The 16,135-nt window shown below is 44.5% G+C and overlaps 2 protein-coding genes and 1 pseudogene across 2 annotated transcripts; all 3 read left to right on the top strand.

The window, feature by feature from the left end:
- The first annotated feature begins 2,312 nt into the window (after nucleotides 1-2,312).
- On the top strand, nucleotides 2,313-3,263 carry LOC125323754 (taste receptor type 2 member 116-like). Its single transcript, XM_048299003.1, has one exon. It carries the CDS (start codon nucleotides 2,313-2,315, stop codon nucleotides 3,261-3,263), a length of 951 nt encoding a protein of 316 aa, XP_048154960.1.
- A 3,579-nt stretch (nucleotides 3,264-6,842) lies between these two features.
- On the top strand, nucleotides 6,843-7,789 carry LOC125323539 (annotated as a pseudogene).
- A 4,053-nt stretch (nucleotides 7,790-11,842) lies between these two features.
- LOC125323715 (taste receptor type 2 member 10-like) lies at nucleotides 11,843-12,796 on the top strand. The gene has a single exon (XM_048298905.1). The coding sequence runs from the start codon at nucleotides 11,843-11,845 to the stop codon at nucleotides 12,794-12,796; it is 954 nt and encodes a 317-aa protein (XP_048154862.1).
- Nucleotides 12,797-16,135: the final 3,339 nt, after the last annotated feature.

The following is a 16,135-nucleotide window of genomic DNA, read 5'->3' as shown; positions in this document are numbered from 1 at the left end:
TTTCTCAGGGGGCATGGGTCAGGAAGGGCTCTATAAATCTCTAGTTTGCTGTGCATCAGTATTCCCATGAGTTCCATGTGCCCTGGAGTACCTGAGTGCCTTTAACTTAGGCATGGAATCCTGTTCTTCATTTCACATCTGAAATTAAAAGTCACAAAAGTGAGGATGTTCACCCCTATGTTCAGCAGTTAGACAGGAAAGGGCTTGTGCCATGACACCACCACCCACAGTGCAAGGCAGAGAGCTTGGGTCAGTAAGTTTTGAGTAGGATATGGGCTTATCCTAGAAAGGAGTCAGTCCTTCAACCTAAGCAACATATTTTTCTCCAAACAAATCAGAGTAGGAAGCTATTCATAAGAGATCACATTGCAGAGAAAAAAGTACAGACATCTTTTCTTGTTTGGAGAAGAAGGGCCCCAGAGCACTAATCTTTCACCTAGCATACATGGCTGTTCTTCAGCACTTGCTTTTAGGAATGATTGTTTCTGACACCTAAGCTGAACAGGACACAGTACTAGTAAAATAAGTATGTCTCAAGATACATCATGTCGAGGCTGTTCTCACAGGTGAGCAAAGAGAGTCAAAACACAGCACAAAGACCATATTTGCAGATGTGTAGCAGTGGATGTGAGAACAAAACAAAAAAATTGAAGCAAAATCAGAGCAGTCTGAAAAACACTTGGTTTTTAGTACCCTTAACTTTAAAATAACTGAAGAACCTAAAGAGGATGTCTAAAGAGAAGTCATTCTGAGGGCATATCTGAGCACATGCTTCCATTGGCTGCAGTTCTGTAAAAAACCTGGTGATGGCAAAAGCTGTTGCTCTTCCACTCTGGGTAGTACAGCAGGTGCCTTATGGTTTCTTACACCACATTGAATGAAGTGCCCCAAACTGCTGTACGTCAGTATTCCCACACCCAAGGGCAAATCCACCCCAGATTCGTAGACACAGGCACAAGCTGGTGTCACTAAATGCAGATAATCCCTTTTGTTAATCTGCTTGTACTGGTTTTAACTCCACTATAACACAAACTTTGAGACAAAAATGTGGCTCAGGTATTTGTGTCCTTCATACGGGCAAGAATGAAAAAAAAGTCTCCTGAGATTAAAAACCTGTCATATCAAAGTGGTACCAACCACATTTTTAATAAAAAATTACCCATCCAGCTTCCCAAATTTTAGGTAAGTCTGTTTCCCTTTGTAGAACTTGAAATCAGCACAAGACTGAACTTGTCAAATGCCTCCAGGTTAAGAACTTCAGCATTCAGATCTGAAATACACAGCAGAGGATAACAACAGAACTTGCTCTGCTTTTAAAGTATTATAAATATCTATAATTCTAGAAGAAAGAATGAATAAGTGTACCTTAAAAATAAGAGCATATATAAAAAATATCTGCCTGGATGAAAGAACAGGAGGCTGTTAGCAAAATTCCCTGACTGGAGTAATTTTGGCAAAGGTCATAGAGAGATAGTCTGTTATTAGATAAACTGATAGTACTGAGACAAACAAGCAGGCTTTTGGACATCCAGGGCATTGTTCAAGTACCGCTGGAAAATTTTATTGCATGCTATAATATAATCTGAATTGTTGTCAACTTTGAGCTCAGGGCCAGTAAAAAGAGAGACAGGAGAGATACATACGATTTTAACAGCAATTTATTATTTATTTCTCCTCCTGTATTATTCAAAACTTAAAATAGTGTCTAAAATCAGATGGTAACAAGGATAGTGCTCTATCTATTTTACTTAGAAAATATCTGCATGTGCTCTTATCGTTTACTGAGATGGGGCTGGTAGGAAGACACAAGGCACATAGGGGGGAGCAGATCAACATGAATGTTTTCCAGATTAGGATTCCCTGACTTGATTACTCACCTCAGTGTCATGGCTGTGCTTTGCTGAGTGCAAAATCCACTCTGAGTGAGCATCAATGGTGAGCAAGGGAGACAAGAACCCAGGTCATGAAGTCTGACACTGCTCAAACAGGGGTCAGGCACAAAATCTCAATACTCTCCACTGCACAAAAACATCTCCGCTGTTTGTGTCACCCAACACAGCCCCCCTGAACCAACATTCAAATAGTCAAGGGTGACACCGGCCCCAGGTAAGGCGATACCCAGCACATTTACATCCCTGCACCTGCCCTGCTCCCCAGAGCAGCAGCACCAAAATCCCCCCCAGCAGCAGCAGCAGCTCTATAAAGCTGCTCTTGCCATCCCTGACACTCCACCAAGAGCAGCCACTGCCCTGCCTCAGGCACTGCTGCCACAGCCCCCTTGGCCAGCACAGCTCTGCTCCCCAGCTCGCAGCATGGAAGCTTGTCACTCTCCACAGCAATCCAATGTCACTTCATACGGGGCCACAACTCTGGCCATCATCAGCCTGGAGGCCTTTGCTGGCATGTGGATAAACGCTTTCCTTGTTTGTGTGCTTTGCATTGCCTGGGTCAAAAAGAAAACCCTGAACTCTAATGAGAAGATCTTGCTGCTTCTGGGATGCTCCAGGTTTTTCTATTTAGGCATCTCATGGGTATATTCCTTTCTTTCAATAATTTATCCCAATTACCTTTATGTTCACACCATAATTCAGCTTATTGTATATTTTCAAACCTTTTTTAATAATTGCAACTTGTGGTTTTCTGCCTGTCTTTGTGTTTTTTATTGTATAAAAATTGCGAATTTCAGGAACAGGTTCTTCATCTACCTGAAAGTAAAAATTGACAGGATTGTGCCCTGGCTCTTGTTGGGGTCAGGGATTTTAGCCTCAGCTGTAAGCATCATTATCTATGACCTCGCTGAAACTGACAGTAACAACCTCAATTTCACCTGCCTTGGAAATTTTTTGGAAGCAAGTGTCAGAATGGATAAACATTTTTTCTCTTCTTTTTTTCTCATGGGCTTTGGATATGCTGCTTCATTTATGGCAGTCATCTTTTCTGCTGTTTTCCTTCTCTTTTCTCTCTGGAGACACAAACGCAAGATGCAGACAAACTCCAGGAACAACCTCAGCATGGATGCCCACATCAGGGCCATGAAATCAATTCTCTCCTTCTTAGTGATGTACAGCATCAATTTCATATGTTTGATCCTGACAATAATTTATGTCAATAAGAATGAAAATACCATGATACTTCTTATATCCATATATCTGAATGCATTTCCAGGTGTTCATTCCCTTATTCTGATTTTTGGTAATCCCAAGTTGGAAAAGGCACTGCTAAAGATTCTCTGCTATGTGAAGTGCAAGTTTTTCATGAAGTAGGAACTGTGAAAAAAGCTGGAGCCCATGCAAAATGTTGAATCTTCACCATAGAAAACAAGTAATGTACTCTAATGCAACTCTCTAGGCAGTGCAGATGATACAGATGTTCTCTCTTCACCGTCTAAGTTAAGAAAAATTCATTCATATTTATTGAACTAAACTATTGTGAGTTAAATAAGTTATTACTGTATTTAGATTTAGCTAAATCTTTGAGATACATTTTTGTTATTAGCAAAGTCATTTAGCCCTGTTGTAGGAATGAAGCCTAAATCCCAGCGTGGTGAAGGGATTAATATGGGCATGAGAGTCTGCTGGAGGGGTGATAGATTATCAGGCAGAGGCCCTTTACCTCTGCCTGAGCCCAGTGGAAGAGGGAGTGATGTCCTGTTAATGCAGCCCCTGCCCAAGACTCACAGCCTTTGTTATCAGAACCTTGATAGCCCTCATTTCCTCATCAGCTGGGTGCCTGCCACCATTTAGGATGGCAGCAATAGGGTATTTTGATTGCAGCCTCACATGTACTTCTCCCAAAAGTACAGATTTGGCATTTGAAATCCTCCATGGCAGAGGAATATGACCCCACTGCAGACAGGACAACAGGATTGCTTTGCTCTCCTCCCCAAAGCAGGGAACACCTCTTTGTTAAGATTTGCTCTTCCAACTGTGTCAGACTGTACCCCAGTGAAATTTCATTTATAGGCACAACTGATGGTAAAGTTGAGCTTAATGAATTAACTGTTGCTGTTCTATTTTGTTTTTTAATATATTTAGCTCTAATCCAGTGAGCGTATTTATTAGTGGCAATTCCAAATTTGTATTTCTACAATAAAATTCATTATTTGTAATTCTGTGATTGTGAAAGTTCTTATTGAACACAACAAGACTTACAGTGTTGAATTTGCTATAATCAGAAATTAGGCTGAGCCACACCAAGGCCCTTTGATCTCTGAGGAACAGCAAGGGGTTTATTTTCTGCCAGATTTCTATACCCTTAATATAACGGACACAGACTGGCTGCAAAACAGCAATAACAATACTGCAAACCTGTCTCAAACGTTTTGATTTTCACTGATTGAAATGACTGAATGAAACTACAGGTTTATCTCTATTTTGGTTTACCTTTCTTTCTGCTGTGGCCCTGTGCTGTGTGATATATTATGGGCTGTATCACTGTCCAGCAGTGGCTGACAGCTCTGTGTGAACATGCTGATCCCTGTCACTCACCAGAGGTGCTCACTGATGCACAAACAGTGAAGCAGGAACGGCCCCGGGTGCTCAGGGGGTGCAGAGCCCCCTTCCCACGCCAGCCCTGTGTGTCCTCTCTGCCCCACTGCCTGCAAGGACAGGATTCCCTGCTCTGTGTGACTGCCCTGCTGGCCTGCTTTGACTTGGTGATGAGATTGGCTTTCCCAGTGGACTCTGGCTCAGTAAACCCCATATTTTGTTCTGGATCAGGGGAACAGCATGAAAACGGAGTGGAGGAGACAACTCATTATGAACTGACTGCACCCCCTTGTGCTGCTGTGGGGGAGGAGGTGGAGGAGCTGGGGATGAAGGAGTGAAGTTGAGCCTGGGATGAAAGGGTGGTGGAGGCAGTGTGATCTAGTTTTGTATTTCTTGCTCATTATCCTACTCTATTTTCTATATGCAAATAAATTAAATTCATTTTCCCCATGTCAAATATATTTTGTCCATGACAGTAACAGGGGAGTGATCTCCCGGCCTTTAGCTCGATCAATCAGCTTTCCTATCCTGTTTTTCACTCCTGTTCCACCTGTAGGTGAGAGAGAAGGAGCAGCTGGGTGGGGGCCTGGCTGCTGCCCAAGGTCAACCCTCCACAGCAGGTGAAACATAAAATAGTTCCAACACAAACAGAGCAGAACCTGAACTGGTCACTTCTGTCTCCAGCTCAGGTCCACAGGCTGATCTTAAAACATCTTTTCTGGACACATCTCCCAGGTGAAAAGCCTTGTAAGGACAAGCACCACCATACCTCCCCTCTTTCTCTGCTGCTACTCATGCACTTCGCCCTTTAACATGACAGTCACAACTGATTTCACAAGAAAGCCCTGGAAGATCCATCTTATTCCCTACATGCAGTGCAACATCATCCCTCACAACCTCACATACATAAGACTCAGCAGGCAAAACCAGCACCTTGCAGATGTGACCACACAAAACTCCACAGCCCCAGCAAACCACGCTGCAGATCCCTCCTTCCATCCCTGTGAAACCCGAGAGTGACACCCAGCTCAGCATCCCTGCCCTGTGCACCAGCCCCACTCAGCTGGCACTGCAGGGGACAGGGTGTCCATCAGCACAGCCACCCTGCACAGCCCATGGGGACAGGTGCAGGATGTGCCCAGCACAGGGAAGCTGACCCATGAGAGATGTCAGAAGTCAATGGGAATGGCTGCCCAGTGCTGGCATGCAATGGAAAACTGCTCTGGGTCACATTCCAAATTTTATGTCTGTCATAAACATGCAATTAGGAGGGTGTGATATGAATAGTTACATAACATACTGCTGGTATTTATATCCCACAGAAAACATGGGTATCATCATTCTGAAGAGAGAACATGCTGGTGGTTCATTTCCTGTAGCCATAGAGCTCTTTGTTGGGGTTTCATTTTTCCTGGTTCCACCACAGCATCAGATGAGATCCCCTTGGTTACTCTGGGCCTGATGTGCAAGGCCTAATGTGCCAGGTCCTGTACTAACCCAAAGTTCATGGGCAGTCCATGCCCTACAGAGCTTAACACAACTTGCCTGTTGTGTTAAGCTATCAGGATTTACATTAATTTGGAAGCTTTATGGCACTGCAGTGTGGGGGAAACCCAGCATGGACCCACCCTTGAAAGCCTTCACTTTCTCAGCAGATGAGATTTGAACCCTGGCACAGGCACTCATCTCAGTTTTCACCCTTTTTGCTCCATAGGCTTCAACTCATTCTTGTAAAAAAAAATGCCACCTTTACTTTCCATGTCCCCCCTCACTTGCCCAACTATGTGGCTCTGCACTTAAAGCAATGCCATTCATAAAATGAACATAGATTTAAATGCCTGTGAAGGATCAAAATAAACTCCAGTTTTCCAGCATCTTGGTGGAACTTTGCAGCTCATGGAGTCCAGATTAAACAGTACAGTGACTCCCCTGACTGTTCTCAGCTGAGCACAGCCAGGGCTCTCCATGATAATCATAGATGACCAAAGGACACAAGAACCCAGGTCCTGAAGCCTGACACTGCTCAAACAGGGGTCAGGCACAAAATCACAACACTCTCCACTGCACAAAAACATCTCCGCTGTTTGTGTCACCCAACACAGCTCCCCTGAACCAACATTCAAATAGTCAAGGGTGACACCGGCCCCAGGTAAGGCGATACCCAGCACATTTACATCCCTGCACCTGCCCTGCTCCCCAGAGCAGCAGCACCAAAATCCCCCCCAGCAGCAGCAGCAGCTCTATAAAGCTGCTCTTGCCATCCCTGACACTCCACCAAGAGCAGCCACTGCCCTGCCTCAGGCACTGCTGCCACAGCCCCCTTGGCCAGCACAGCTCTGCTCCCCAGCTCGCAGCATGGAAGCTTGTCACTCTCCACAGCAATCCAATGTCACTTCATACGGGGCCACAGCTGTGGCCATCATCAGCCTGGAGGCCTTTGCTGGCATGTGGATAAACGCTTTCCTTGTTTGTGTGCTTTGCATTGCCTGGGTCAAAAAGAAAACCCTGAACTCTAATGAGAAGATCTTGCTGCTTCTGGGATGTTCCAGGTTTTGCTCTTTGTGCTTCTCATGGGTATACTACGTCCTTTCAATAATTTATCCCAATTACCTTTATGTTCAGCCCACACAGCAACTACTTGTATCTTTTCGAAGTTTTTTTAATTATTCCGACTTGTGGGTTTCTGCCTGTCTTTGTGGTTTTTATTGTATAAAAATTGCGAATTTCAGGAACAGGTTCTTCATCTACCTGAAAGTAAAAATTGACAGGATTGTGCCCTGGCTCTTGTTGGGGTCAGAGATTTTCTCCTTGGTTATCGGAATCTTTGTCTATGATATTTCTGATAAAGCCCAATGTAACAATTCCACTGGTCCACAAAATTTATGGAAAGTGAATATGAAGATAGATGAACATTTTTTCCCTCTTTATTTTGTCACTGGCCTGGGATTTGTCATTTCATTCACAACAGTCATTTCTTCTGCCCTTTTCCTTCTCTTTTCTCTCTGGAGACACAAATGCAAGATGCAGACAAACTCCATTAACAGCCTCAGCATGGATGCCCACATCAGGGCCATGAAATCTATTCTCTCCTTCTTCATAATGTACAGCATCAACTTCATATTTTTTATTTCTGCAATGATTAATTCAAGACAGAAGGGCAATCCCAAGTTCTTAATTATTTATGTGTTTCTGTTTGCTTTTCCGGGTCTTCATTCCATTATTCTTATTCTCAGCAATCCCAAGCTGGAAAAGACACTGTTAAGGATTTGCCATGTGTGAAGTGCAAGGTTTGCATGAAGTAGGAACTGGAATAAAAGCTGGAGCCCATGCAGAATGTTGAACTTTCACTACAGAAAACAAGAAATGTAATCTCTAATACAACTCTTCATCCAGTGTACATGATAAAGGTGTTCACTCTTCACTACCTAAGAAACTTCCCTCAAATTCTAAGTTAAGAAACTTCACTCAAATTCTTGGAAATAAATTATTGTAATTTGAATAAATTATTCTTATTGTTGTTTTAGTTTTGATGATTCTTTGAGGTGATTTATTGTCAGTGACAGATTTATTGATATCTGGTACATGGGCTGACTGCAAAAGATCAATAACCATACTCCATAGGTTATACTGTAACCATCAATAGGCAAACCTGTCTCAAACGTTTTGATTTTCACTGATTGAAATGACTGAATGAAACTACAGGTTTATCTCTATTTTGGTTTACCTTTCTTTCTGCTGTGGCCCTGTGCTGTGTGATATATTATGGGCTGTATCACTGTCCAGCAGTGGCTGACAGCTCTGTGTGAACATGCTGATCCCTGTCACTCACCAGAGGTGCTCACTGATGCACAAACAGTGAAGCAGGAACGGCCCCGGGTGCTCAGGGGGTGCAGAGCCCCCTTCCCACGCCAGCCCTGTGTGTCCTCTCTGCCCCACTGCCTGCAAGGACAGGATTCCCTGCTCTGTGTGACTGCCCTGTTGATCTGCTTTGACTTGGTGATGAGATTGGCTTTTCCCAGTGGACTCTGGCTCAGTAAAACCCCCAGGAACGTGGGTTTTGTGCAAGGTGCAGCATGGAATAAAGTCACAATTTCATCTCACAATGACCACAAGCAGATGTACAGGGTGCCTGGGCCAGGTCCTGCAGCTGGAAGCCTGTGGGGTCTCAGTGGGGTAAGGTCAAGGCCGTCCCATGCTGGGAAAAGCCAGTTCCAGGTACTCCAACGGACCTAACACAGGACACTGCTCATCTCACCAGCAACTGTTGTGGCTCCTCTGGGAAAAGAGAAGCCCTGAAGGACTGCAGGCCATGGAAGGGAGCCATGCTGGAGTGGAGGAGACAACTTGTTATGAACTGACTGCAACCCCCATTCCCTGTTCTCCTGCACTGCTGAGGGAGAGTCGGTGGTAGAGAATCTCAGAATGAGTTAAATTGAGCCTGGGATTATTGGGGGTGAAGATAAAGTATTCTAGTTTTGTGCATGTTCTACATCATCCTACTCTGTTTTCAATAGGCAATACATTAAACTGATTTTCCCCGTGTTGAATCTGTTTTTTCTGTGAGCATAATTGGTGAGTGATTTCCCTGTCCTTATCTCGACTCATGAGCAATTCCATCTTATTTTCCACCCCTGCCCTGCTTCAGAGTGTGAGTGAAGGAGTGACTGAGTGAGGCTCTGAGAGCTGCCCAAGGTCAACTCACCATGACAGGGCCTGAAAATGTGAGATAGTTCCAGTGTGGAGGAATACATTCAGTGCAGACAGCTCAGTGAGCAGCTGCAATGTGAGCTGCAGGTTCTGGGGAAGTGCTGGGAGTCCCAAGCATGGTGCCAACCCTTGCATAACAAAGGGAATGGGGACCTGTGGCACCATCCACAGGTGACTGGACACTTAGACAATCCAACCATCATGGGCATAGACTGGAAGGACACAAAATCCCAGGGATTCAAGTGTTTGGGTTACCTCCTCAGAGGCACCCAGCTTGAGCTGCTTCTGCTCCATGTTCCATGGTTACTGTGCCATGATTAAACTGCTTAAAGATCCAGAGGCCTGAGATTCTACTGTGGGAAACCCAGTGCCGAGCTGGTGAGGAAACCTGGTCTGGCTCTGTGAGTGTGGTGTCTGTAGGGAGTGGAGTGGGGCAGCCGCCCACTGTGAAGGGGTTTTGGTCCCAGCAGTGACAGTCTCTGGCGGTGGGGCTTGACTGTCAGAGGGCCTTCTGGGTGGTGAGACAGGGAAGTCTTCACACCAACATGAACAGAGCAGAAACTGAACTGGTCATTTATTTTACCAGCTCAGGGGGTCGTTTTACCTCATGCCCAGTGCCAGGTATGCATTTCTTGTAAACCTACAAAATCTTCCTTCCTGCTTCTGAATTGGGAGATACAACCATTTAGGCCAGAGCAACCTCTCAACCACAGCAGTATCTCTTTTTCCAAAGACCACACATTCTATCAGGCTGCCTCACCACCCTATCCGACTCTCCTTAAACAGCAACTGCCCAGAAACAAGCAAGCAAATAATTAATGCCACTTTATAACATGCCAATCCGCCTTCTGTAGCTAAGAAGGGTTTGGAGTTGAATTAATATCTCCATAACAAGTTCATAATACCTGCCCTGAGGAGATTTCATTTTGTTTTCCAGGACTGTATCCTGAAACAACTGTGGCCTTCTGGGCATTGAAGTTCAGTTATGGATGGAATGGATTTGCTCAGAAGAAATTGGGCAACTAACAGCCTAACTAGTTAGCTCACCAAGGCTAATCATCTGGGATTTCCTATAATAAAGAAGGAAGACAAGGATTCTGGAGAGGGAAGATGTTCAAGCTCAGATGGAAGCACTGCAGTCTGTGTGTGATGTCTCTCAGATCCCAATACTGCTGTGTGTCCCTCCATATGCATAAAATCAGAGGTCTGACGCATTTTGAGTTACACAAGGGCATCCAAAATATCCACATAAGCTGGTAGATACAAAGTCCTGGAGAATCCTTCCCCTTCTTGAGTGGTGCCAGAGGGGATGGAATTGAACAAAAACCAGACTCCTGTCTTTCAAGCACCTGATCCATCAAACCTTCTTGATTTGAAAACCCAGCATTGGAGACTCTGATTTATATACACTTTTATGTTTTTTTAAGGTACCAGATTCTCCACACAGAGCTGAGTCCAAGCCACACACGCAGTGTGGTCCTGCTATTGTAATACTTTGTGCTGGTTCCAGACAGGACAGGGTTAATTTTTGCAGTAGCCAGGAGAGGGCATTGCCCCTACTCAGGGATTATTCCATACCACCTCACACCACTGATGGAGGCAAGGGAAAGGGACTCTTTTCTAGGGAGAAGGGGTTCCTTCTGATATTGTCTGTTATTGGGGAGTTACTACCATGTGAATAATTTCTTTTCTTACACCCTCTGACATCAGTATTGTTGCTGTTACTGTTCATTTTCTTATCTCATTGCTGTTTCCAGTAAATTGTTCTTATCTCAACCCATGATCTTTGCCTTTTGTTCTTCGAATTCTGGCACAAGGGAGAAGGAACATGGGAAAAAGGGGAGTGAAAGAGAGCAGCAGTGTGGTTTGGAGAGTTGCAGAGGGGGGTCAGGACTGGGGAGGACCATTCCTAAATGACAACAATTATTCATTTAATGCCTCGGTACAAGAACAGACTCAGCACAGACAGTTCATCTTCAAACTTTTGTAATAGAAATAACTTCCATCTTCTCACAAACATATGGACAGAAGAAGAAACAAAGGAGAAAAAAAATTAAAAAGAAAAGAAACCACCCAAATCTACACAGTTTTTTCTGTTCAGTCAGCAAAACCAGAGAGGAAACTCAGATCAAAGCATAAAGCAGAGAACAGGCAGTATCAGGAAAAGAAAATTTTCTTAAGGAAATGCTCTGCCCTTCATCAATATTACAAATTAGCAAAAGAAATACTATTTTTGAATTGGTGTATCCAAAATTAAATTGGTCACTGGACGTGATGAAGGCACAGAAGACCCCAGATCATGAAGCCTCACACTGCTCAAACAGGGGTCAGGCACAAAATCACAACACTCTCCACTGCACAAAAACATCTCCGCTGTTTGTGTCACCCAACACAGCCCCCCTGAACCAACATTCAAATAGTCAAGGGTGACACCGGCCCCAGGTAAGGCGATACCCAGCACGTTTACATCCCTGCACCTGCCCTGCTCCCCAGAGCAGCAGCACCAAAATCCCCCCCAGCAGCAGCAGCAGCTCTATAAAGCTGCTCTTGCCATCCCTGACACTCCACCAAGAGCAGCCACTGCCCTGCCTCAGGCACTGCTGCCACAGCCCCCTTGGCCAGCACAGCTCTGCTCCCCAGCTCGCAGCATGGAAGCTTGTCACTCTCCACAGCAATCCAATGTCACTTCATACGGGGCCACAACTCTGGCCATCATCAGCCTGGAGGCCTTTGCTGGCATGTGGATAAACGCTTTCCTTGTTTGTGTGCTTTGCATTGCCTGGGTCAAAAAGAAAACCCTGAACTCTAATGAGAAGATCTTGCTGCTTCTGGGATGCTCCAGGTTTTTCTATTTAGGCATCTCATGGGTATATTCCTTTCTTTTAATAATACATCCATATCGCTTTTGTGTTCCTCTCCTACTTGAATCACTTGCAGGTATTCAAAGCTTTTTTGATTGTTCAAACATATGGGTTTCTGCCTGTCTTTGTGGGTTTTATTGCATAAAAATTGTGAATTTCAGGAACAGGTTCTTCAACTATATGAAAGTAAATATTGACAAGATTGTACCATGGCTCATGTTGGGATCTGTGCTTTTAGCCTTTATTTTCAGCATTCTTGTGTACCACATCTCTAATGAAACACAGTGTAACAGCCACAATTACAGCAGTCAAGGATATTATTTGAAACACATTATCAGAGTGGATGAACATTTATGGCCTATTTTTTTGGTCATAGGATTTGTATTTTCCACTTCGTTCACAGCAGTCATCTTTACTGCTGTTTTCCTTCTCTTTTCTCTCTGGAAACACAAACGTAAGATGCAGACAAACTCCAGGAACAACCTCAGTGTGGATGCCCACATCAAAGCCATGAAATCAATTCTCTCCTTCTTAGTAATGTACAGCATTAACTTTATGTTCTTTATTTTGACACTGATTTATGCAAGGAAGAAAGAAAATCATGTGGCTTTTCTTATTTTTCCATTTCTGCAGGCTTTTCCAGGTTTTCATTCCCTTATTCTGATTTTCAGCAATCCTAAGCTGAAAAATACACTGATAAGGATTCTATCCTGTGTCAAGTGCAAGGTTTGCATGAGGTAGGAACTGAAATAATGGAGCCCACACAAAATTTTGATATTTCATTATAAGGCACAATTCAATTTATCTCTAATGCAGATCACCAGGTAGTGTAGATGATACAGATGTTCTCTCTTTACCACTGAAGTCAAGAATAAATCATTCAAATTCTTTAAACCAAATTAGCATGACTTAGATTATTGTTAGCATTTCATTTAGGTAATTCTTTGACTTCAATTGTTGTTAATAACAAATTCATTTAGACCTGGTCCCAGGGCTGGACACAAAGGGACAATAACAGGACTGGAAATCTTCCTCAAACGCTTTGGCATTTGCTGGTTGAAAAATGACTGAACTCAGCACCAGGTTTATTTGTATTTGCGTTTCCATTTCTTTCTGCTGTGTCTCTGTTCTTTGCAATATTATCACTTGTAACACTGGGTGGGGTGGGTGCGCCTTGAAGGACTGCAGCCTATGGAGACTCCACGCTGGAGACAGATGTTCCTGAAGGACTGCAGCCCGCGGATGGGATCCACACTCTAGCAGGGAAGAGAGTGAGACAGAAGGAGTGGAAGAGAAAACTTGTTATGGACTGACTGCAACCCTCATTCCCTGTCCCCCTGTCCCACTGTGGGGGAGGAGGTGTAGAAGCCACTTCCTTCTCCTGAAGAAGAAGAGTGAATTTTGGCTTGTGAAGATGAAGAGGGGAATGCAAAGAGTTCTACTTTTGTGTTTGTTCCTAATTACCCTACTCTAGTATCAATAGCCAATAAATTAAATTAATTTTCCTCAACTCGAGTCTGTTTTCTCCATGACAGTAACACCTTTTATTCCACCCCTGGCCTATTGTGGAGCAAGAATAAAGGAGCAGCTAGGTGGGGGCATGGCAGGTGCCCATGCTCAACCAACCACAGCACATTCTCTAAACATGAAATAGTTCCAGCATGAACCGAGCAGAATCTGATTTGTTCATTTCTCTCACCAGCTTGGGCACAGAGGGATGTCTGACCCCATGCCAGGTGCCAAGGGTGCATTTTCGATCCATTCTTGGCAGGGTTTGTTTGGCCTCCTGTTCACCCAGGAAGAAAATATCTGCCAGGGCGGAGACCAAACATCTGAGGCCTCCCTCAGATGAGGGAGGAGCTAAAGCACAAGATCTACTGGAGACAGCATGCCTCTGAGCAGAGACATAAAAAGGGCTGGAGGCACTGCTAAAAACAAGGCAGTCCTCCAACACTCTTGGCAGCCACAGAGACATGAAAGAAGTGAGGAGCACACGTTCCCTTTTGCTGGGCCAGGAATGGGAGTTGCAGCCTGTTAAACCCATATGTCCGGAGAAAGCCCATCATCGACATCTCCCCTTCAACCAGAAGAAGCAACTACAGACCTGTTACAAATGAGTGTTTGAGATCTCTTAAAGAATCACTGGCAAGGGTATCAGTAAAAACCAGATTTAATAATAAGCAAGAGCATGAAGAAGTTTGTTGGCAAGATTCACTCTACTAACTCCTAGATGGTTAAGGCACACCAAGGGAAAAAAACAGGAAACAAAGTCCCATCAATCAAAACAGAAATGAACCGAGGACTATCTGTGTGTGTGTTTGTGTTTGTGTGTGTGTGTGTGTGTGTTTATGTGTGTGCAACAAAATGATAGAAAGGGCAAGGATAAAAAGGAATATGGCCTAAAACCTTAACAGCACTCAAAAGTACTTAACTTACATCTTAAACTTAACAATTTAGCAAAGGAATAGCACTTAACAGCATTTAACTTAGCTTTTAGCTTATATTGAACTTGCTTACAGGCCTAACATACTTAGATATCTAAGGTACTTAAACATCTAAGAGAGCAGCATTTCTCCCATATTTGCCAAAGCATATGCACACATGTATGCACACAGACAGAAAGAGTCAATGCAAAGTACCTGTGAAAAATTCCCCTCAAAGGCAGTGAAATACTCACTTTGGATGCCTTTACATCTCGTCACCAGGCCAAGGGTTGAGCCTCGAGGAGTGGGGGGATCGGCCCAGGATCAGTTGTTGTTTGGGGATTCTCCAAGTACAGCAAACATGAGAGTTCCCAGCTATGAGAGGCCCCACTGGTCACAGCCTGCTGGGGTCCAGGAGAGCTCAGAGGGTCTCATTTTGGACCCTTATTTTTGTTTATAGGGCTGCAAGAAAGTGGGCTTTAGTCATAACAGTGCTTCATCCTGGCTGCACTTCAGTTGGACACTCTTTCTTTGAAAGTGTGAGAACCAGGATGTTACACCATTCAGGCAAAAAATGTCATTTCTGAGGCTGTTTATTAAAAAACGCAGGATCTCATTAGGCAGCAGCAGCTCCTGGGAGCACACAGTGTTTGTGATAAGCTCAAGAGGAGCTGGGCCCAGGTGCTGCTCATGAAGGCCGAGGCCTAACAAGCATTTCTCAGATCATGGCCTGAAATGGGAAGGGGGAAGCACCACCACAACCCCACTACCAACAAAAGAGAGAGGCACCACAAGAGGCTATCAAAGAGACACAACACACTACTGTTTCCACCTTTTTTTCCATTTTTCTTTTGAGCAGAGGTTGTGCAGCTCTCCAGAAAACATGGTGGGTTTCCAGGCTTTTCTTTCTGGAGTTCCCAGTCTTCATCTCTCTGGTCTAAGGGGCATTCCTCTCAGTGGGACTGTCCTGTGGCAGTTCCTGCTCTCCACCCATACAGCAAAGTCCAGCACAGACACAGCTCCATTCACAGGGACCCATCTATAGGGTCAGGGGCTGGGTCTTGGTCTGGTCAAAACCCTGCTGCCACCCACACTTGAGAAAACACCGCGATGTGCCCGGCATGGTGCAGCCCCAACCTCCCCTCACAGGGACCCCCCTGGGCCCCAGCACTGCCTGGATCCAGACATGGACATTCCGAGGGTAAATCCTGCCCAAGAGAAGGCCAACCCTTTCCTCCTCCTGCAGAGCTCTGATGTTGTAGGCACTCAGGAGTCAGGAATCTCTGTCAGAAACACCATCCAGTATCAGGAAAAATCCTTTTTTTCTGTAATAGAGCATCTCTGTCACATGACTGCAATGCTGTCATGGCTGAGAGCATGGAGCAAAGCCAGCAGTTCCACACAGATGCACTGCTGCACCATATCAGCTTTATGTATCATTTAGGATTCTCTACATCATAAAAGGAGAAAGAAACAGATGGTGGAGAGAGAAGAGGCTTGGCGTTAATCAAACTCTGATGGAAAAAATTCAGTCTGTGTGCAGTGTGACTCAGATCCCAATACATCTGTGTGTCCATCCAGAAGCACAAACACCAGGGTCTGGTGCCACCTGAGTTACATGAGGGAATCTGAAATATGTATGTGGGGTGTTAGATAC

Source organism: Corvus hawaiiensis, chromosome 3 (assembly GCF_020740725.1).
Source record: "Corvus hawaiiensis isolate bCorHaw1 chromosome 3, bCorHaw1.pri.cur, whole genome shotgun sequence".
Taxonomy (NCBI): domain Eukaryota; kingdom Metazoa; phylum Chordata; class Aves; order Passeriformes; family Corvidae; genus Corvus; species Corvus hawaiiensis.
Note: the sequence above shows the minus strand (reverse complement) of the source record. Positions and strands in the feature narration are given on the sequence as shown.